A 22,769-nucleotide genomic window follows, 5' to 3' on the forward strand; every position below is an offset into this window, starting at 1 on the left:
AAACCCCATTGCCTGCTTGTTCCCAAACTGCCCTCTGCTCCCACCTGCAGAGACACTTCTGTAGCCAAATGCTCTGTACCCCAGCAGTCAGCATCTGGCTCCTGGCCCCACAACTTGCTGAGGGAAGGTTTCAACACAGCTGTCATCTGGGGACAGGAAGGAAATCAGTCATAATTGGGAAGCAAAGGATAAATGATGAAAATGTAGAGGGTAAGCAGGAGAATAATGAAGCCAGATGGCAGAGGGAGGCAAAAGCTGCCTGGGCAGACCCCAGTGTTGACTGCCCTCCTGCTACCCCATGGCAGCTCCCATTGCCACAGGATTTTTCCCAGCATTTTCTCTTTTCCGATCTAGTTGTCAGTGTGAAGTTGGCACCTCCCTACTCCTCTCAGCGTTATCTGGGAGAGCATGCTTGAATAAACCAAACCCACCACGAGCCAAAGACCTTTTTGAAAAGAAACAAGTGGGGTTTAACTAAATCCAGCACTTCCAGACAGAAAGTCCTGGTAGGTGAGGAAGGATGTGCATTCACCTGGAGAAACAGCTCCCCAAAGCGTCTCTGAAGCATACTTTGGTATTTTACCCTAATTAATTCACACATTCATTCATTTAGTCTATATGACCCAGAAGTAACTGCTGTGATCTCTGTTCAGTAGTCTGTTTCACATGACTTCTTTAGCACATCTATCACACTGACATGAAATCATGTTTGCTCTAGCAAACGTCACAACTTGTAATGCATTCTGAACAGCTTTATCTAATCAAGACATACTCTGGTTTAAATTTCTGCTCTGAGATTTCCAAGGATTTCTTGCCATGGTCCTTGGGCAATAGACTGTGCCAGGTTGAAATCACCTTTCCTGAGAACAGCTGGAGCTCTGCCTGTCCTTTACTTCTTGCTGGTTTTAACCATGAATATTGTAACAGCAGCTGTTCTTTCACAGGGATATAGTTCCCTTTTGCTTGGATATAATACTTGGGGTGTATACTTCAGTTTGTGTATACTGAAGGGCAGTGGGCAGTGCATACTTTGCCCAAACAGGCACTAGTGTCGTGCTTGGTACTTTTTGTACAATTTATCTCCTGATGTTCTGCTCACAAAGAACCTCTGCATTGATAACTAGAAAAAGGAGGCTGAAGAGTAACTTGCTTTGGCTGCAGCTGTAGCTAAGAAAGTTGTTGAGCACAATCACCGGCCTTGACTCGAAGCTGCATAAAATTACATAAACCCACATTTTTTCACTATGACAATACACACAGGGGAAGAACAGACCCAGTAGGATGAGTTTTACGTGGCCTGAGCCTGACCTTGCTACGCGCCACTCGCACACAGGCTGTGCAGGTTTGGTTATCTAACCACATGAGGGATGCTCGAGTGTTCAGAGCCTGTTTTATCCTCCCGTTGGGAGACACAGCTATTTCTGCAGTGCTGCTCGGCTAAATGCCTAGTGTTGCTGTGCCATGGAGCCCCCCGGGGATGCTGGGGTAAGGAAGGGAGAGCTTCAACACAGCTCTCCTTCATATCGCTGATGCACATTGCCTACAGAACACTGCTCTTTCACGGTGGCTAACCGTGAAAGCTACCGGCAGCAAGACAAAGCACTTGCTGAGTTAGGGGTTAACGCCGTTTCTCCCACCAACTTCGGATGCACACAAGGCTGTTTTCAGTCTGCATGCCGTGCTCTGCTCTGCATGCAGGCTTGGCTCTCCCTGCACGAGTGCTGGATTCCTTTTGCAAAAAAGCATTTCAGAAAAGAGAAGCAGAAATTGCGAAAGCCCCAGATGACAGTGCTGCTTGGCAATGGGAGCGAGTTTCCTGTGTGTGCAGGAAACTTAATTTCAGGGAAGTGCCAGATGAAATGGTATACAAGTTGGGTGAGTGGGTAACAGAGCAGATCCCAATCCTTAGACAGGAGAATTTTGTGGGTCATTAAAACAAGCAGAAGTGAAGCTTTATGTGCTGTTAGATAGCAAAAAAGCTAACTAGAAAGAGAGGAAGTGTTATGGCACTCGTGCATTGTGGTGTGTGGGCTGAGATGCAGAGTAATGACAGAAGTTACGGGTGGATGTTCAGGGTTTTCAGAGAGAAGTGCAAGACTGAAAGAAAAAAAGTAAAGACATTGAAGGAATGAGATGTTAGGTTGAGCAGTTATTTAGAGACAGCAGTAAGTCTTGGTGACAGGAAGAAAACACGTGAGGAAAACAAATATTTTAAAACAAATATTTTAGTAACAGTGATGTTATTTTATATTTTTTTTTAAATCTAGCCTGAATTTTGAAGGCGCAAAGCTTTGAACACAGTAGTATTCACTTAGAATGAGCAAAGAAAACATACTGCATTTTGATTTTTTTACTTCCGTCACTGGGAACCCATTCGTAGGTGACACGGTAGCATTTCTACACCACACCTGGAGTGGTGCATCTGTGTTAGTACAGATCAAAGAAACCTCCTGGAAGTTTTATCAATCACAAAAACACGGGCCAGTGACTTACTGATAGGAAGATTTGCTGGGAGCAAGCGAGCTACCAAGACCTGTAACTTAAGGAATTTTGAAGATAAATATGGCTAAAAATCTGAACAAAGGGTAATTACAAGAAACTTCCTGAAGCTTAGCTATTAATCCAGCTATTAATCTGTAGATTATAATCTGTGAGTAAAATGCTAGGCTAATTAATTATGGGCATTTGTCAGACTATTCAGGAAACTACAGGTGAAAGTAACTGCCACCAGGTAACTCAGTATTTGTAAAATTATGACTATATAAATGGGAAGAAAAAGCCTTTCTCAGTGATTTCAGATGAGGGAGGCTATTGAATAAAATTCTTTAAAGATACTGTAGCAAGGTCTTGCTTCACAGGATTTCTTCTCAGGGAATGCAGAATAAAATCCAATATACAGATTCAAGGTTGGGGAGGAGCCCTAATCCTTCCCACATCCCATATTCTTTCTTGGTAACTTAGCCTAAAACAGGAAGAATACAAGCCTATGCATAGGATGAGTTACTGAGAATGACTATTATTTTAAATTTATGATATCTAATTCCTGCAATAAATTCTGATAACCCTCATTTTACAGACCATTGCCTATTGTAACTGAGAACTCTGAAGAAGGTATGGTGCCCATTTTGGTGATACTGATTCCCAGTCAGTCTCCGTTGTCAGGTTCACTTTACCCACAGACCTGTGATTTTGTCAAGTTACCAAATGACCCGCGAAATTATCACATCCACACATCAGTATGGGTGGGTTGGGGTACTAGTAAAACACACCAGTACCAAACCACTAAATCTGTGCTTTTCCAATCAATACTGTAGTCTAACCGTGTAGCCTTACAGGAGCTGGTGGAAGGCCAGGGCTTACATAAAGCTGATAAGGGGGATTCAGACTGGAAAGCGGAACGTCTAAACAAGAATTACTGTCCTTGGGAGTAAAGCACATCCTGGACAAATATGCAAGCTAATTAACATGTTTTGGGAACCATCTGAAACAACTAGTAGAAGTGTGGCAAGAAACACCCTCACGCGAACTATCCTCATTGTAATACTGAAAGTCACACCCCTTGAGCTGGAGACCCCGGCCCAAGCAGAGACCCCTCACTTTTGAGCGCGCGCAGAATATTAAAGTAGCACTGTAGCTTTAAGTTGAAAGAAGAGAAATGTAGACCAATAAAAAACTGCTTTGTGTAATTACTTACGCATAACTAGACTGTATAAATACTGTACCTGTGTGGCTGAACTTTGTGCTAGCTTTGTGGAGCTACCACCTAGCACCCACCTCTGGCAGACATGAAATAAAATACCTCTGCCCTGTGTATGTATTGGCGTCTCGAACACCGGATAAACGACCTCACACTTGTGGGATAACGATACTACTGTATCAACAACATCAGGGAAACCTACTCAAAACCCCTGAGGGCTAAGAGGAAGTGAGGCTGCGATTGGAAGTGAGGAGGACATATTTTCCACCTTCCATACAACCCAAAACGAAATCAAAGGCTAAGTTTTGGCGGTGTGAAGGGGGCTGTTCCCGCCCATGGGCAGGCACGGCAATTCAGTATTCACCGAGTATTCACTCAGTATTCACTGAGGCGGTATTCAGTGAATACTGAGGCGGTGCCGTGCCTGCCCATGGGCGGGAACAGCCCCCTCGCAGCGCGCAGAGCATTCGGGGAGCGTGGCCGCCACCGGGTCCTTCGCCGTTGTGGCTGTCCACTGGCAGCCTGATCCGCCCCGTAGCGGCGATTATTCCACCCCCGCCGCGGATCCCCTTCCCCTCCCCTCAGAGGAGGGAGCGGGCCGGCGCTCAGCGAGCCGTTAGCGGGGGCCATATCGCTTTTCCCCGCCGCCTCGGTAGCGCCGTCCCGTCGGGGCAGGGATAGTCGTCCGGAGCGATGCCTGCGCGCGAGGGGGTGGGGCCCTGCGGCCGGCGTCACGTGACGGCGCCGGCCGGTGGCGGAGGGGAGCGGCGGTGACAGCGGCTGAGGCAGGCGGCCGGCCCCGCCGCCGCCATGGGCAGTGAGTACGGACAGCGCCGTTCCGCGGGCGGGGGAGCGGTCCGGGGAGCAGGCCCGGGCCAGGGGGCAGCGGCCCTGGGGAGCCGGGTCGCTGCCTGTGTGAGGGGAGGACGTGGCCGGTCGCCGGCCCGGCGGGCTGAGGTGGCGGCGTGCCTGAGGTGCCCGCCGCAGGCAGGCCGGAGAGGCGGCGGCAGCGGGGCACCGTCCCCCCGAGCAGGTTTCGTTGCTGCCGGGCGGAGGGTGAGACGAGTCGCCGCTTGGCATTGCTTTGTGCTGGATTATTTTTTTTTCCCTCCGGCCTTTGTATTTTAACATGGGAGCCGTGCTGCCTTCTGTGGAGCAAGATGCATCTTCTGATGAGCCGTCTGAGGGCTTGGAATAAATAAAGGAGCAATATGTCACAGCAAAGTGTAAAAGCAAACATGGCATTCCGACCAAAATGTTACTTAACTTGGCTTGCAGTGTCATAAAGGCATTTTCTTTGAAGAGGTACTGATGATTGTTTTCTGTGGCTATCCGAATGTGTTGGGGCTGGGAATAATGGACAAGTTTTGGAGGACAAATTCCCCACCAAGCACATGTGCTTTGGGTTTTTTTTTATTATTCTTTTTTCCAGAAAAAGAGTTCAAACTGTTGAGCTGTTCTGTGTTTTTAAAGGAGAAACTGTAAAGAGAGATGTATCAAAAGTTAAAATAAAATCCCCCAAAGTTCTGATCAGAATAAGTGTTGCAGTGATTTAAATTACGATTTCTAAACATATTTTAGCGATTGAATTATTTTCTCAGCTAAATGCTTCTGTAAAACACAATATACTAATCTCTACATGGATACTTTTTGATGTCAGTATCCTTTGCTTCTGTGTTTAACTAGCACAGACTGATACTAGGTCATTTATTTTTAGATGGAATACAATTTAGTTCACTTCTGGTGATACATACAGTGCTGCTTCTCATCCAGAATGATTCCAGCTGTGGAAAAAAGGATAGGCCAAATCTGGTTAGAACAAGAATTCCCTTTCACATTTTTGCCCTGCTTTCAACTGTTTTAAGAAGACAGCACTAGTTTTCAGACATTGAATTAGAATGTGTGTTGATGAAATAATTCACTTATAAAGTGTTGCTTACACTTTATTTTTTCCCCTAGAAGTTAAATAAAGTTGTATGAAGTTTTATAAACTCATAAAGGTTCATTAATGTATTTTTTTTCTCTTCTTTTGTGTGTGTTTGTTTTTCTGGAACAGTAAAATTTTTAGAGGTTATTAAGCCATTCTGTGCAGTGTTACCTGAAATCCAGAAACCGGAAAGAAAAGTAAGTGCCACATTATAATCTTACTTTTATTGGCTCAAAGATAGGAGAATATTGTGATATTCAAGTCCACACTCCAATATAAATACAGACAGTGGGCCCTAAAGTAGGATGTATTCTTTGGAGGAGGGGGAGTCCATGTTAAGGTAAAAGACTACATGATGATGAATTCTTAGCAACCTTCTGATCAGTTGTTCCACTTGGTAATTATGCTAACTAATATTTTTTTAAAAGTCTCATCTTTAAACTAAGTTTATTTTGTTTCAGCTTCATATGATTGGATCTATTTTAATATACTAGAACAGAGTTTTCAAGCTTTTTTTCCCCTGTGGATACCGCTGTTGTTTTTGAGTACTGGTCACAACTCTGGGCTTTGAGCTGGCTTATGTATTACTTTGAAAAGCCTTGCACTGTAATTCAGGAATCACAAAGTTAGTTATTCCTTTCCCACAAAATATTTTCTACTCTCATAGCTGTGATTCACCTTGATGAAGTCAGAAAGTGATCTGTGATATAGTTCAGATAATTGCTTCCTGTTCACTTACTGGATGTGACAATTTTCTTTGTTCTGAAATCAATGAACTGAGTTCATTTACAGCTGATCTCTCTATTTCCTTAGCCCTAGAAGCTCCTTCTGTTTCTCAGCACATTTTCTAGATTAGAATTAGTTAATTTCTACAGATCAGAAAGAGACCTGCCTTGTCAAAAACACGAAACCCCCTGTTTTTTACTTCCAAAACTCAAGCAGGTACATATCATCTATGTGACAAAGGTTCTAATTAGAGTAACAAATTTACCTAATATTCATTGTCATGACTGGCATGAAAATTCCTTAAGAGCTAAATGTTGGTTTTCATATTCTTAAAAGGAAATGCGTAGCTGGGAACATGACACCATCCAAGAGAATCCTCTTTTGTTGATGACAGATTCGCAAAGGTTAGGGCTGGATGCAGAGATGTTTATGCCAGTAACCATAGCCGAGCCTGCTGGATTGAATGGAGAAGATACAGTAAAAACTGCTGATTATTCCCCTCTGGAATTGATTTTTTAAAAGGATTGGGATTTGTCCCCTGGCTCTTTGCTCTGTCTATCTTTCCTTGTTGCTTTCCAGCATCTTTCCCTCTTGGGACAGGTTTCCAAACAAATTATTTAGGTCAGACAAAGGTATCTTCAGAGCAGGAATTTCCAGAGCCAGACCCTGTGCTAAGATTTGGATGTACCAGATCTGGGTGGAAGGTACCGATTTTGTTTCTGCAGCAGTGAACTTTAGTGCAATCTTCTGGTGCTGATTTGTGGCATATCCGTGATTAGTTGGTCACATCCATCCCATCTGTGTCTAGTGAAGTGGATGGGAAGAGGAAGCTAAGACAAATCTATATATAGTGATGTTTCTGTAAAGTTCATAACAGTTGTGATTTTCTTGGGTTTTTTCCTCCTCCCTTTCTATTTGCCAGAGAGGAAGAGGGGGCTTGATCTGCCCATGTCCTCCATCAGCAGATGAAGGATGCCCAGAGGGGTGTTGAGATTCCTGTCCTTGCTATTTGGGTCACCTTGTCTTTATTACTGTCTAGGTTGCTGTCTAGGCCATGACTGCCAGTAGCCAGCTTTGTACAAATTTGAAGTGAAAATATAATTGGGAACATCTTTCCTAGACTGAAGAGCCCTTTGACCATTTTAAGTTATGTTCCTTGCTTCTGTGTAGTCTACCAAGTGACCTAGGTCATTCTATATAGCTGTAATTCTTTGTTATTTATTGTTTTTTTGCAAGCTGTCACTGGCAGACATCATCAGTGGGTTGGTTAAGGCCAGGACAAGAAATGAAGACAACAAAATAGAAAAAGAAATCTATTTTCTCTAAACTTGTATTGATTGTTAAGTGAAGATGAAGTTTTGATTCAGTTGGGCTCTCACTGAATCATTTTGCTGTTATTGTTGATGAGGGAGGTGGGCTTTTTCTGTCACTAGGGTGTGTTGCTTTTGTGTTCTGGCCAACTTGATTAACCCAAGCAGTGCTCCTTTTTGTAGTTAGTAGTATCAGTTCATATTTCCCTTGTGCACAGGTTTTTGGAAGTAGAACACACTGTTCAGAACACCAAGAAGATGATGCTTAAGTCCCTTCATTTTCACAAGTTTTAAGAAAAATGTCAAAGGAATAAAATGTCCAATTGAATCTGATCAGATGATGACATGCACTGTTCCTGTGCTTGTTATCATTTGTGGCTGGAATATTTTGGTAGCAGTCTATATTTTGCTGTTCCTGGCATATGGATTTAGATGCGTCCTTTCTCTTTTTTTGTCTTTTTGAATCATAGAGACTGTTTTCCTTGTGAATACTTGTGATTTGGGCAATGCAGAATTTCTCTAATGCTCATATTCACCACAGTTACAGAGAGAGCCAAAGGAGTTGTAGAGCTTGACTGATACCTCAGAAGCTAAGGTTAACTGTTGGGCTGCAGAGATAATTTGGTTAAGCATTTTTCTTTTTAGAAGTCTGTACTTAAAATCGGAATTGTAGAATTCAAACAGTACTTGGTAAAGTGGGTCAGCACTGCATAAAGTCTAACGCAAGATACTGGTTAGATTTACTTGCTGCTGTCACTATTTTTCTTTTTTTAACTGTACTGTAAATATTTTTAGCATCTGGCCTCTTTTAAAAGAATGAGGCAGTAAATAAATTACTGGGATTATTTTGCTTCTAAGTAAGTGCATGATTTCACTTATAAAGACATAGACTACTTCTGGGTTTTCTTTTGCTTGAGAAGCGGTGCTGCTGCGTTGGTTTGTAGTTTCTCATTTGTGGGTGTTCAGTACCTATAAAACCAGGCACTAATCCTTTTTCTTGTTACTTCTCTACAGGCAGATACAATGATTGGAGGCAGAAAGCTAGTATTTCTGCTGTATCTATCTTACATGTTAGTTCATGTCACGTTTTAGTAGCTGCTGTACTCTTCCCTACAGTGAACACACTTATCCTAATGTTTACGGTCCATGGAGGAGAGGTGGGAACTTGAACATAACACTGCGTCTTAGCTCTCTCTGGTCTCTTCAAGTGCGTTTCTTTCTATCTCATGCTTTGAGTAATCCTCTGATTCAAACTTAAATCTTGTGATTCTTCTCTTCTTAAACCTGGCAGTAATTACAGTTGCCTCAAATGTTGTGACCCTGAGATTCTCTTCAATGTATTAGTGACTAATGATTGTTGATCTTTTTAAAGTAATATATAACCTACATTGATATAAATATTTTGGAGGGGAAAAAAGAGTCTTCAAAAATTATTTTATGGTCTGTGTCCATGAACATAATGGTGAATTTAAGCTTCCTCTAACACCCTTTGAAGAACTTAATTCTAAATATTTTTAATTGCTGTCCAAAACTCATGGTGGTTCTTGTTTTTATCATTTGTCTTCACAGCAGTTAGATCTCTTTAAAAACTTTATAGTGCTTTAGTTTAATAACTTTCCAGCCTTACAAAACAGTGCCTCCAATCTGTTGAAGCCTAGAGCATTAATCACCGCTAAGTTTTTTGCATTAATCTTTCATGTTTGTTCTGGTATGTCCGTGTTTTTAGCTATACTGTTGCTTTTTTGTAACTACCCACTATATTAGAATACTATATGTAAAATATATTCTACTGACTGAATGTCAGCTACGCTGTCTGCCAGATACCATATAAGATTTCTTTGACTACACAGAAGCCCATGACTGACTGTCTCTCTCAAATCTGAAATCATATTAAAAATAAATTCTAATGAGAAATTATGCCTTCTGGTTTGATATCTTTGCATTTAATTCTGAATGATACAGCATTTAGTACTAATGGGAGAATACAGTGCAAATTCTACATACAATGAACACATTAATCTCTACGATCTGTTCTGTAGATCCAGTTCAGAGAGAAGGTACTATGGACGGCTATCACACTCTTCATTTTCTTAGTATGCTGCCAGGTAGGTATTGATGTTTTTTGTGTTTCAGAAAATGTGTATTCTGTACATCTAAAACAGAATCGTAAAAGTATGAGATGTTCTTGTTTCATGTTGACCTACCAGTTGTGTGTTTTTATGGTTAAGTGTTTAAAGTTCAGTTAAAGAAACCTGATTCTCTGAAATAGTCTTCATTATTGATTGTATATGTTTTCAGAAACTAATGCTTTCTCTTTAGTCTAAAATACATAATGTTTTTTCTTGTCATATGAAAGGTCCTCTCAAATTGATTTGAGCCGGCAGTGTGCCCAGGTGGCCAAGAAAGCCAACATCATCCTGGCTTGTATCAGGAATAGTCTGGCCAGCAGGACTAGGGAAGTGATTGTCCCCCTGTACTCGGCACTGGTGAGGCCGCACCTCAAATACTGTGTTCAGTTTTGGGCCCCTCACTACAAGAGAGACATTGAGGTGCTGGAGCGTGTCCAGAGAAGGGCAATGAAGCTGGTGAAGGGTCTAGAGCACAAGTCTGATGAGGAGCGGCTGAGGGAGCTGGGGTTGTTTAGCCTGGAGAAAAGGAGGCTGAGGGGAGACCTTATCGCTCTCTACAGCTACCTGAAAGTAGGTTGTAGTGAGGTGGGGGTCAGTCTCTTCTCCCAGGTAACAAGTGATAGGATGAGAGGAAATGGCCTCAAGTTGCGCCAGGGGAAGTTTAGACTGGATATTAGGAAATTTTACTTCACCGAAAGGGTGGTCAAGCATTGGAACAGGCTGCCCAGGGAAGTGGTTGAGTCACCATCCCTGGAGGTATTTAAAGGACGTTTGGATGAGGTGCTTAGGGACATGGTATAGTGGTGATCTTGGTAGTGTTAGGTTTATGGTTGGACTTGGTGATCTTAAAGGTCTTTTCCAACCTATAAAGATTCTGTGATTCTGTGAAATGATGATATTGGCTGCAGGGTAAAAAGCTAAGCTAATTATTCCTTGAGTAGTCTAAACAAACTGAGCAATATTATGCATTCTTTACCCTCTGTAGATAAATCTAAATTCTAGCAGGAACAAGTTTGAAAGTGAAATAAAGTGACTGTTTTTACCTGATTTCTCTTGAACAAGCTGATGGGTTGTAAAGATTGCAGAAAATTGCTTTTCTGAGGTGTTTAAGTTGACATGTAGAACTTTTTTTTTGGTGAATGTACTGGCAAAGGTGTTGGCTAAAACACAAAACACCGGTCTTTGTAAAATTTACGTGATCTTTTTTACTCACAGCTGCAGCAGTTCCTAGAATCTGTACCTGGCTTGTAAACAGATAGTGGTGTTTGGGTTTTTTTTTCAAAGAATACTTAGATATTGCAGAAAATGAAAATCCATGTATTACTTGATACATATTTTTTAGAACTTTTAGACCTCTTAGAACACTTAAAATGAACCGTACATCTTCAGAATCAGGCTTTTTAGGTTATATTTATTAACTTACCCATTCCAGGCTCTGGAGCAGTAGTTCAATAATTTGTGTTTACAACTGTGAAGGACTGTTGAAAGGCTAAAACCCAGCTCTTGTACCTACCTGTTTTTTTGGAAGGAGGAGGCAGGAATGATACTAGAGCTAGAAGAACATGTAGTTATGTGTGTTTCCTAGCTGCTGGATATATGCATAATTAAGATTTTGAATCTATACAAAAGATGATAGTAGTTGAATAGGAAATCGGATGGTGCAGACTAGAGTTTTCAGGAATTAATCTGTAAGATTGCCTGGATTCCTCGTCTACTTTCTTTGTGATTAAGAAGAGTTTCAAAGAGCTCAAAATCCCTCAGTATTGATGTATAGAACATTGGAGGGTTTGTATAAACTTGGCTAACTTTAACAGTTCCATATGGGATATTTTAAAACATATTCCCAGCTGTAGAATTTGAATATTTAAACTTGCTGGAGGAAGATATTGATGTAGTAGTTTATGCTGTATCCTTAATTTGTACTGAAAAGAAATTCTGTTTAGGACCGTTTGAAAAAAATAAAAAACCTGCTTTCTTCTGTCTTCTCAAAGATGTTTTGCTACAGTTTTCTTTCTTTTTTTTTTTTAATTCAAAATTCCTGCAAAAATTTTGGTGAAATAAGTAATGGAATATCATCTAATGTCTTTCTTTGTTCTGTTAATGATTTGTGGTGTCTAACCTATTTCTTTTATGCTTTTTCTGTTCTTTTGGGCAGTTGTAGTACTACAGAACTGCATATGTCAGCATTTACATCTTCAGCTTCAGTAATCTGGTTTATGTGCATTGACTCTTCTTTCTAGGGGTTTCTGCTTTTTCCTGTAGAAGGGTCTTAGTTTACATAGTGTAGTCCTCTGAGTCATACCCCAGTTGGAGGATTAAAATAGATGGTGTCAGTATCTCTGTTATTGTATGCTCTGGTTTAATTTTTAAAAAGTTGGAATAAATTATATTAAACAGTATAGCAGTTGAATCATTACACATTAAGATTTTTGGATTAATGCAAGCTTTCTTTGTATATCTGTTTAATACCGCTGTGCACTTTGACAGATACCTTTGTTTGGAATCATGTCATCAGATTCTGCAGATCCGTTCTATTGGATGCGAGTCATTCTTGCGTCAAACAGAGGTGAGTAGCTTATTCCTTTCTCTGTTTTGTAGCAGTATAAACAGACCAGGAGACAAACGGTTGGCTGTTAAATTTCATACAACCCAGATGTCATGCTGAAACACTTTGTAAAGTTCTTAACACAGATGTAATTAAAATTCACTGATACTTGAGGAATACTTCATTTTAGGAATGGGGTTTCTTTTGACGTGCAGATGAGATGAATCTTGATTCTCAAGTTTTGGGATGATGCTGTTTCGAATTGTAGAGCAGTCTCTTTCTGATTAATATATGGGACAGGGAATCTTCTGCCCCACCACTTACAAGCAGCACTAATGTGCTGTATGAGAGTGTTGACTAGAAAATACCTTATGTGTGCAAGTCAGTTATGCCTCGTAATACTTTGGCAACATTATGGGTGAGTAATTTTATAGGTGGGAAAGCTAAGGGCAGAGATGATTAGGCTTATAGTTTAGCAAAGCCAAACTAACTTATTTTAGAATAGAGAAGTGGATCCCAACCGAATGTATAAGAAGACTTAAACTAATGCTAGAAGTCTAAAACTTAAGATGGGTGACCTGGCATGCATGACACTAAATGAGGACACTGACCTCATCTGTATCATGGAAAATTGGCTGGAAGTAGGAAAATCAGTGGAACCCTCTAATGTGAAGGTAGAAATTATTTAGGAATGGCAAATTTTGTCACAGCAGTGAAGATAATAAATTAAGGTAAATAAGTTAGCTGTTTCAAACTCTACTGCAGAATGTGCATGTAAAAACTCTGTGTCTCACTAGCAGTGTGTAACAATATGCTAAATATGCTATCCACTAGCTGGACAGAATGGTAACAGTGGCCGAGAAAAGACTAGAGAGACTGTAAAGGCAACAAAAAGCCTGAGTGGGAAAGTTAATTTATGCCTAAGTCAACTGACTACATGTCATTGGAGCATGTGAGGTAAAGACTAAAGTTTTTGACATCCTAATTTTCTTGCTGTTGGAGAAGTAGAGATTTCCATGAGACATGACATGATATTTAACATGTACTGAACAGTGTGTAGACTGTAGGATGCAAGTATGAAGGAACCACATTATAATAATGACTTTAATGCTTTCACGTTTTACATTTTGGTAGCAGGGAAAACACTAAAAAAAAAAAAAAAGAAAAAGAAAAAATAATTGGGCAATAATGCTTAAAATTTTTAAAACTTAGAACTGAAATGAGGACTCTGGTAGTTAGGCAGAAATGAAAAGAAGACTCCAGACAATAGGGGTGGTGCTCAAAACCCTTTTGTTAAATTCAGATTACTTATTAAAGGCTCTTCAGGAAATTAAGCTATTGCAGGATAAAAGGGAAGACCTAATGGCTTAAAAACTGGTTGAAAAGATCAGAAGAAATGTCTGTACAAATCTGTAAGGTGCCACAAATTGAATACTGCATGCAGTTCTAATCTATGTGCCACAAAGGATATAGTGGAACTAAAAAAAACACTCGGGAAAAGGCACCAGGGAGAATCTAAGGTAGATATTAATCTATAGAAAGAGATCCTAAAAAATAAAGATTCTTTGCCATGAAACATGCATATCCCAAATGTCTTCTAAGTCTTCATCTCTGGAAAAAAAAGTGGATAGGGAATGGATAGTCACTTTTTCCTTACACTGTAAGAGGGAAGGGGCAGCCAATGGTATTATTAAGCAGCACGTGTAACTCAAAGTTTCTGAATAAATTACTGGCAGAAGTTGCCAGAAGCAGTTTCTGAGTAAATGACTGATACATGGGAAAAGGGAAATACAGAATGAGTCTTCCTCCAAAGGGGAAGGGGCCCCTTTCAGAGATGGAATGTGAGGATAGATAAGCTTCTAGGCTGATCGGCTATGGATATACTGTTTCTACTTCTTTTCATCTTCCATATGACCTTACAGACCATGCTTCCCCTGTCACTGGTCCTTGTTGAGACTTTACAAGTCAGCAGCGGCTAAATAGTTTTTTATTAATAATTTTCTTGGTAATTTTATGATGGAACACCACTGTACTACATGTGAGAGCAGAGGTCCACTTAAATGTACAGAACTGAAAAGAATTGTGAGCTGATTCTCTTTTGAATCTCCCTGGTGGATATTGTGACTTAACATCAGAAAAAAATGTGCATTATTTATGTCCCTTGAGTGACCATGTAAAAGATGGTGATGAAGTAATTTGATCTGGCTTAATTGAATATTAAACTTGTAAAATGTGTCCTTACCTAAACCTTACCCTTTAAGTTTCCAGCTTGGCAAATGTGGAAAGTTTTATCACTTGGTAGTTTTGGTTTCTTGATTTTCATCCAAATTTTCAACGTTTTGTTTCTTGAAGCTTTCAGCATCTTCAGATAGGAGAAAATTTTCTGGTATTAGCTGAAGGACAAATTAAATTTCAAAAAGTAATCTCTTTATAATGCTGTTGCTCCAAAAAGATGATGTGGAAGAATGTTTCTGTATTGAGATGAGAGAGTATATTGTGTAGGCAAGAGGCGGGCTACTTTCCTGAGTCTAATTGCTTTGTGTACACTCAGTTCTGCTCCCATACTGCCTTATAAGTCAAGCAGGTATCAGTATTTGTGCAAGACCTTGCTGAGAATATTTCTAAATCAGAGTATCAGGTGGTAGTTCTGGTGTTGCAGGTGCATCAGCCTGAGGATGCAAGCAAAGTGAGTGATGCCCCAGTTTTTATTACACCAGATGAAATGATTGGGAGGGAAAACCAGGCAGGTTTTCTGGAATGTACTCCTATGTGCTGCAGCAGTAGCGTTTTATGAAGTTACATCGCTCTGTTTGAGTTGTATACAGTTGGAAGTTGATACCTCGGTGACACTGCACCAGTAGGTGAATTGGCAGAGTAGAGCATCTCAATGACATGTGTTTGTTTTGTTAAGAACTAGTTTAATCCTAAACTTCTGTGCTCTTAACTACAGTCAGTGATTCCAAGAGTGGCGTTACCAGCCACTGTGGATCTGCAGCATCTTTCTTGTGGTCTTCAAAATTAAACTTTTGGAAAATGTGACAGTTGAAGCACTGTGAGAGTAAACAACCAGGGAGAAGATGCTTTCCAGTGAAAGGTTCCTTGATATGATATGCCAAAAAGCTGAGCTTCAGTCTGCATTGACCTTTAGTGTTAGCATGGTTTCACAAAAATATTTGAAGTGAAAAGCTACATAGGTTTCTCATGCTGCCTTCAAAATTACAGATTTTGACACAGCAGCCTTCTTTTGTGAGGAGATAACAGTCTTTGTTTTGATCATACCTGTGCTGGAATATACATGTTTGAAGCATTATGATAAATGTTCCTTATAGGTCAGAAACCTTTCAACAGACCTAATATCCTCAGAGTATAATTCTTTACGAGAGATGCTTGAATGGCAATTGTATTAATTTTTCTTCCTGTTCAGGTACTTTGATGGAATTAGGTATCTCACCCATTGTGACATCTGGTTTGATCATGCAGCTGCTAGCTGGAGCGAAGATCATCGAAGTTGGTGATACTCCGAAAGACAGAGCCTTGTTCAATGGAGCTCAGAAATGTAAGCGCTGCTCTGATTAAAATTAATAAGCATATTTTTATTCTTGGGAAAGCAGCCTGCCTAAGTGATACTAGATGTAAGATTTCTTTGGTAGGTGATTTCAGCAGATTTTTTTTAAAGGATTTGCTTTCTCTCTTGTTTTAGTATTTGGGATGATTATTACCATTGGGCAAGCCATTGTGTATGTTATGACTGGAATGTATGGAGATCCTGCTGAAATGGGTGCTGGAATTTGTCTTCTTATTATAATTCAGGTTTGTAATGAGCTATTTTGTGTGTAACTGAGACTGGTTATATACAGTGTAGCTGGAAGGAAAAATCTTTCTATGTCTGGTTGCCATTTATTTATTCATTTTTAATGCTATAAAGCATCATCCTTTGTATCTGTCTGTCTATATATGAGAAATTCAAAATATTCCATAAAGGAGGAGAAAGCTGGGATAGTTAATATACCAAAATGTTTCTGATAGGAGTGGCTGTTTGATTTAAAATACAGGAATCAGTAGAGATTGAAAGCAGTAGCTGCTGTTCAGTACCACGGAGGACTTCTCACTAATTGGCACAGACGCAGCTTTGAAGCATTATCCTGTAGAGCAAAGCAGGAAACGCACAAACTTGAACGCTTTTTTGAAAAAAGTGCTTACTGAGTAATCTGTTTGCTAGCGTCAGTGTTGAAAAGTCACAGAGATCGTTGCCAGGTGAGATGCGCAGGCATTTGTACGTGAGAGGGCAAAAATACTGCATGAATGATATTTAGATGAAAAACGTAATGATCACTCTCCAACGTGATGAAAATCCCAAAGCAGGGAATTAATGCATAATTCTTGACTTGATTTATTCTTGTTTCTGCTCAGTTCTGTTTCTTTCCCCACAGCTGTTTGTTGCTGGTTTGATTGTGTTGCTGTTAGATGAGTTGCTACAGAAAGGCTATGGCTTGGGGTCTGGTATTTCCCTGTTTATTGCTACCAATATCTGTGAAACCATTGTCTGGAAGGCTTTCAGTCCCACTACCATCAACACTGGCAGAGGTATGTGTGCGATTACAATTAGTTACAATGTGTTTCAGTGCAGAACAGAGTAGATCAGATCAGAGCAACCTGATCTAGTTAAAGACGTCCCTGCTCTTGCAGAGGGGTTGGACTAGATGACCTGTAAAGGTCCCTTCTAATCCAAAGCATTCTATGATTCTATGATGATTCAGTGGATGTGTACTATACATAAACTATCGGATGTTTATCGGATAGATATTTAAAAAAATGTTTTAATGCGTGATGATGAACTTCTAAAGTCAATTTTCTAACATTGAAGATGAAAATGTTGTCTGACTTCCGTGAAGATTAATAACCTACAAGTTTGCCTTTGCTGATTTGAATTGTAGTAGTTAAAATGGGACTTGAAGCCCCTTGAGTGAAGATTTTTGGATTTCCAAACTGAAATAGTCTTGTTTTAGCATCATTTAATCAATAGAAATAGAGAAGATAAGAAATTCTGTACGTTCAGAGGAGTTGTTTATGATCCAACTGCTGTTGGTGGCTATAGGATACTTCTATAGTTGGTGCCTCCAAATTACTTTAAGCTGGTTTGATTCTTCAGAGACTACCAGCTTCATTCCTCAGCCAGTCTTTGACATCTGGTTGTCCTGAGACCCTAGAAATACCAAGTTAAGATACAGCCTGTTTGCATCAGGAAGTTAACTAGTTCAATGTGTACATTTGAAATCCTGAGCCATGGTTTTAGTTTGCTTTCATTTTCACTTGATTTTTAGTAGTTCTGGCTATTGCATTTTATTACTGCTTTTCTGAAGCTATTTTTCTCCTTGTTTATTGTTTCTTCATTCCAATCATCCTCCTGCCCCCAGAAAAGAAAGAGAGAGAGTATTCTTTCATGTGTGTGACTTGGTTTTTTGGGGGTTTTGGGGGGTTTTTTTGGTTGTGGTTTTTTTTTTTTTTTAACCAGGAATAATGTTTTGGTAGATTATTCTACATTCTAGAAGCTAAAACAGAATCCTGTATTGTGATAATAATATTTGTTGTAACAGGATTTATGTCCTATCATATCTGATTTTATATGTGTTATTCTTAAAATTTCCAAAAGAAAGATTACTATTTTTTAAAATATTTCTAATTTACAGATTAAAATTTCTTTTACTTTTTCGCTTCGTGCAGGAACAGAGTTTGAGGGTGCTGTGATTGCATTATTTCATCTTCTGGCTACACGAACCGACAAAGTCCGGGCTTTGCGGGAGGCTTTTTACCGACAGAATTTGCCCAATCTCATGAATCTGATTGCTACAGTATTTGTATTTGCTGTAGTCATATATTTTCAGGTAAAATGAGAAATTCCTCATAGTAGCTTTGCAGCTGCATAGGTAGAAGCGCACGGACCCTAGACACTGCAGTCATTGGGAAAAAATGCAAAAGCCAAACTAGAGTAACTGAAGTATCTTAGCTTTGAGTAAGAAACTCTTTTTATTTCAATATTGTTATTTCAGTAACATACCTCTGTGACAGTACAGCTGTTAAATTTTATAGCCAGGCGTACTTGTACTCAGACAGTGATGTAATCTCACATTCCATTAAATGCCATACACACTATGAGAGTATTTTTACTAAAAATGGATTCTGGAACTGCAGTGGTTGTAATATACTTTTAAGTATATTACAATAATATACTTGTAATATAAGTATTACAGTAATATAAGTATATTAAATAATATACTTGATATTCATAGCTGACTTAAAAGAATACTTTTGGAAAGAGCTAAAGAACCTTGCTTCTTTGGGCTGTGCATGATACAGATTTGTTCTAGAAAACAACCGTGTAATTAATGCATAGCTTACTGTTTCTTCCCTCATTTTCTTGAAATAGTTAGCTAGGATTTCTTTTTAAATGTAAGTATTTACTAAAATGGACACTAAAGGAGATCCATATGGTGATTTTTATTCTTTTTTTGGTGTGTGTGTGTCTAAAATGTGATTTTTTTTTTGTTTGTTTGTTTGTTTGGTTTTTTTTTTTTTAAGCTGTTGAGTCAGAGTGCTGGCAAAAAAAAATGAACTATCTGGTTTTCAAATCCACATGGCTTTTCTTGGGTCTACTCAGATAGGAGCCTGCCCCAGAAAACAGGAGGCTGGGCTTACCACACAAAAGTCTGCTGTTAACTGGCTAGTTAAGTTAAAAGCCATTAAAGGCTTTTATCAAACCCTATTCTATAAAGTGTATTTTAGAGGAATATCATTTAGCAGATGAGAGAGAACGTTTATGTAAAAAGAATGTAATACAACCAAGCAGTAACACTTATAAACCCTTAAAATTTGTAATCCAGACTGCAGCAGAAAGCCTTTGGGTTTTACTGTCTCAGCCCTTGCGCTCCTTGTTTATCTAGCAAGAGCTCTGTGGTTGGGAATAGCTTTTAGGTGTACTAGGAATACCTTCTGTCTTGGAAATAATTTTGGTGCATTTGTGTTCTTTTCTGTAGGGATTTCGTGTTGATTTACCCATCAAGTCTGCACGATATCGTGGACAGTACAGTAGCTATCCTATCAAGCTCTTTTACACCTCCAACATTCCCATCATTCTGCAGTCTGCCTTAGTTTCGAACCTCTATGTTATTTCCCAGATGTTGTCTGTTCGTTTTAGTGGCAACTTCTTGGTGAACTTACTAGGACAGTGGGCAGTAAGTATTTTACCGCTTTTTAAACTGCATAAAATGATATGTATATATTACTTCATTGTGAAACTTTGGTATTTAAGCAGAAAACTGGAAGACTTACTTTGTCTATAAAAGCTGTTTTAAACATTGAAGAGGAATTCCTCTATAAATACAGGGTAGGAATGTCTGTGAGAAATACTTAATGGCCTTTTTCTTCCCCTCTCGTAGGATGTCAGTGGCGGTGGCCCTGCTCGCTCTTATCCTGTTGGTGGCCTGTGCTACTACTTGTCCCCTCCGGAATCCATGGGTGCAATATTTGAGGATCCTGTCCATGTAATAGTTTATATAATATTTATGTTGGGATCCTGTGCGTTCTTCTCAAAGACTTGGATTGAGGTGTCTGGGTCATCAGCGAAAGATGTAGGTGTTCTGATAAACGTGCCTAAATGTTTTCAAATACTGCCTCTAATTTAGAGCTGACTAGCTACTAACTGATCAGTTATTACTCTGACTAAATATCAGGTGACTATGAAACATGGCAACAGTTTAATAAAATTATGTTTTTTGCAGGTTGCCAAGCAACTCAAAGAACAGCAAATGGTGATGAGAGGCCACAGGGATACTTCAATGGTTCACGAGCTTAACAGGTAGGGAAAGGCTGACTTCCAGCGGTGCTGCTGGCCTGGGTGGTTAGGAGTGCTGGGGAGGTGTCAACTAGAGCAGATGTTCTCAGAAAAATCTGAGACCTGCTCCCACTGCAGATGTCAAGATTCTTCCCATTCAGCTGTCGCCTTTCATAGCAACACAGAAGATGTTTATAGCAGTAGGTGAGAGATTAACCTGTGGTGTCTTCTGTTTAAGTGGCATAAGGAGGGAATTTGGGTTGAATCTCTTCCACGTTTGTAAAAGGAAGATACCTTGATTTTTACAGGTGTTTAATTTGCCATTCCTGAACTAAGATGACACTACAAAAGCGGTATTTTATGCAGTATGGCAAAGCCTGCAGATCTATATGGAAAGGTAGATTTATCCCTACGTATTTAAGTCAAAGCAGTTATTCTTGGTCCTGTGGAAGTTACATAGCATGCACACATATAAAATTGTTACACTTTTAATTGAAAAGCTTTGCCAGTGTTCAGTTACTTGCACAGCTTTCCTGTCAGTGAATATTTAGTTTCTAATTGGTGCAAATACGGAAGATAGCAAGAGCTAATGGCAGAGTTGCCTTTGCACCACTAGATTTGTTGCTCAGTGTTCCAGTTAGTTGTTTTGGTAGATGTATTGTTAGAATCCTTGGATGAAACTTCATGATTATGAATACTTGAATACTTTTTTCTCCGTTGGTACAGGTATATCCCCACAGCAGCTGCCTTTGGTGGTTTGTGCATTGGTGCCCTTTCCGTATTGGCTGACTTTCTAGGAGCCATTGGGTCCGGCACTGGCATTCTGCTTGCGGTCACTATTATTTATCAGTATTTTGAAATATTTGTAAAAGAACAGGCTGAAGTTGGAGGAGTAGGTGCGTTATTTTTCTAGATGTCCAAATATTTCATGGTTTGTGTGAAAGGGAAGGTATTTTGACAACATGCGTCACTTAGTCCAATAACGCTATTTTCTTTTTACTCGTTTTAAAGTGCTACGTGTCCCATTACTGTAATGGGCATTGAGCAATGCCTGTGTGCAGCGTTAGTACCAGCTGCCTTAAGAATAAAGTTTACATTATCTTGTTTAAGTATTATCTAGTGTCGCCTGTAATGCTGGAAACCAATTCATCTACCTTGCTGTTCAAACACTACAGTGAGATGGCAAAATGTATCAGTTTGAGATCGGTAAATATTTTTGCACACAGCATTAAAATATTACATTTATTTCCCTGTCCTTAATAGGAAAAAAAGAAAATAAAATCTGAGTTCAGATTGCCACGTGCCAGTATTCTTGACAAAATTTATTTGTAGCCTGTATTTTACATGAATTTTTTTATACTTTTTTAACTTGCATTTCCCCATCATTGAACTTGGCACTCCTCCTTCCTTTGTGGTGTCTCCACCTGGGCACCTTTCTCTTAGCTCCAAGGGTGGACAAGCAAACATTTTACCGGAGACTGATACTCATCTCACCTGTGAACTGGTTCTGTGGTGGATTTGCTGCATTGCTGCGCCTAGGGCACTAGGTTTCTTGCCCTGGGCCTCCTGTGAGACAGCAGGGTAGCTGCTGTCATGCTAGCAAGTCAGCCCAGTAGTTTTGTTTAAACATGTACTTGTGAAAACGGTGCCACTGAGACTTCATGTCCACTTTGCTTTTGTGAGTCTAAAGAACAAGGCCTGGTTCCTAAAGCAGTGTTCATAGAAGGGACGGGGGGAACGAGGAGTTCCTGCTGAAATGTATTTATGTTGTCGCACTTTACGGTGGCAGTGTAACAACTGTAAACGTTAGACAATAAACTTATTTAATTAAGCTCTCTCCTGTGCCTTATCTGTGCAAAATGTAATTCATATGCAGTTTTTGATCGTTTCTGACATGCTTTGTTAGTGTTGTGGTTTAACCTCAGCCGGCAACTAAGCACCACACAGCTGCTCGCTTACTCTCCCCTGGTGGGATGGGGGAGAGAATCGGAAGGGTAAAAGTGAGAAAACTCGTGGGTTGCGATAAAGACAGTTTAATAGGGAAAGCAAAAGCTGCGCGTGCAAGCAAAGCAAAACAAGCTTTTGTCCCAGCTGCACTTCTTGTGCACCCCCAGCCTACCCGCTGGGGTAGGCTACTAAGCAGAAAAGGCCTTGACTCTGTGTAAGCACTGCTCAGCAGTAACGAAAACATCCCTGTGTTATCAACACTGTTTTCAGCACAAATCCAAAACAGAGCCCCATACTAGCTACTATGAAGAAAAGTAACTGTCCCAGCCAAAACCAGCACAGTTAGTGAGGTAGGTCTGGAAGGCTCCTTTCTTTATCTTTATCCTTTCTAGAATATAATTTTGATCAGTTCTTAGCAGCCTTCATTAAAAAACAAATCTCATGATTCCTCCCCATAAATCATCAAGCTTTTCTGCAATCAATCTTTTTCCCTTTGATTTCACATTTTGATCTCTTCTGTCTTCTCTCATGCTCAACTTGAAGGTAACTTTGCGTTGTGTGTGAAGGTAAGAAAATCCTAAGCAAGTTTTCTGCTTCATTTCTAAGCTAGGAAAATCTTCCTTAGAATGCATGCTCATGCAAATTTATTTCAGAGGCAAA

At 39.9% G+C, this 22,769-nt stretch overlaps 1 protein-coding gene across 5 annotated transcripts; it reads left to right on the top strand.

The window, feature by feature from the left end:
• The first annotated feature begins 4,361 nt into the window (after window positions 1-4,361).
• SEC61A2 (SEC61 translocon subunit alpha 2) lies at window positions 4,362-21,999 on the top strand. 5 transcript variants are annotated; one of them, XM_075523930.1, is made up of 13 exons: window positions 4,421-4,518; window positions 5,754-5,821; window positions 8,675-8,817; window positions 9,700-9,765; window positions 12,277-12,355; window positions 15,759-15,890; window positions 16,035-16,144; window positions 16,765-16,918; window positions 18,056-18,216; window positions 19,366-19,563; window positions 19,768-19,959; window positions 20,110-20,186; window positions 20,889-21,999. In XM_075523930.1, exons 3-13 carry the CDS (start codon window positions 8,794-8,796, stop codon window positions 21,073-21,075), a joined length of 1,380 nt encoding a protein of 459 aa, XP_075380045.1. In that variant the 5' UTR covers window positions 4,421-4,518; window positions 5,754-5,821; window positions 8,675-8,793; the 3' UTR covers window positions 21,076-21,999. The 5 variants fall into 5 exon arrangements, with proteins under 5 accessions (XP_075379959.1, XP_075380315.1, XP_075380138.1 ...); XM_075523844.1 differs by lacking the exon at window positions 8,675-8,817 and having other exon boundaries at window positions 4,362-4,514; XM_075524200.1 differs by lacking the exons at window positions 8,675-8,817; window positions 20,889-21,999 and adding an exon at window positions 20,471-20,843 and having other exon boundaries at window positions 4,362-4,514.
• Window positions 22,000-22,769: the final 770 nt, after the last annotated feature.

This window comes from Mycteria americana, chromosome 1 (genome assembly GCF_035582795.1).
Source record: "Mycteria americana isolate JAX WOST 10 ecotype Jacksonville Zoo and Gardens chromosome 1, USCA_MyAme_1.0, whole genome shotgun sequence".
Classification (NCBI taxonomy): Eukaryota; Metazoa; Chordata; class Aves; order Ciconiiformes; family Ciconiidae; genus Mycteria; species Mycteria americana.

What these genes read in the sequence shown, in the direction of transcription:
- SEC61A2 (XM_075523844.1), top strand. An exon ending in CATTCTTGCGTCAAACAGAG is followed by an intron (nt 12,356 to 15,758) that starts GTGAGTAGCTTA and finishes CTTCCTGTTCAG; the next exon opens with GTACTTTGATGGAATTAGGT. An exon ending in TACCATCAACACTGGCAGAG is followed by an intron (nt 16,919 to 18,055) that starts GTATGTGTGCGA and finishes CGCTTCGTGCAG; the next exon opens with GAACAGAGTTTGAGGGTGCT.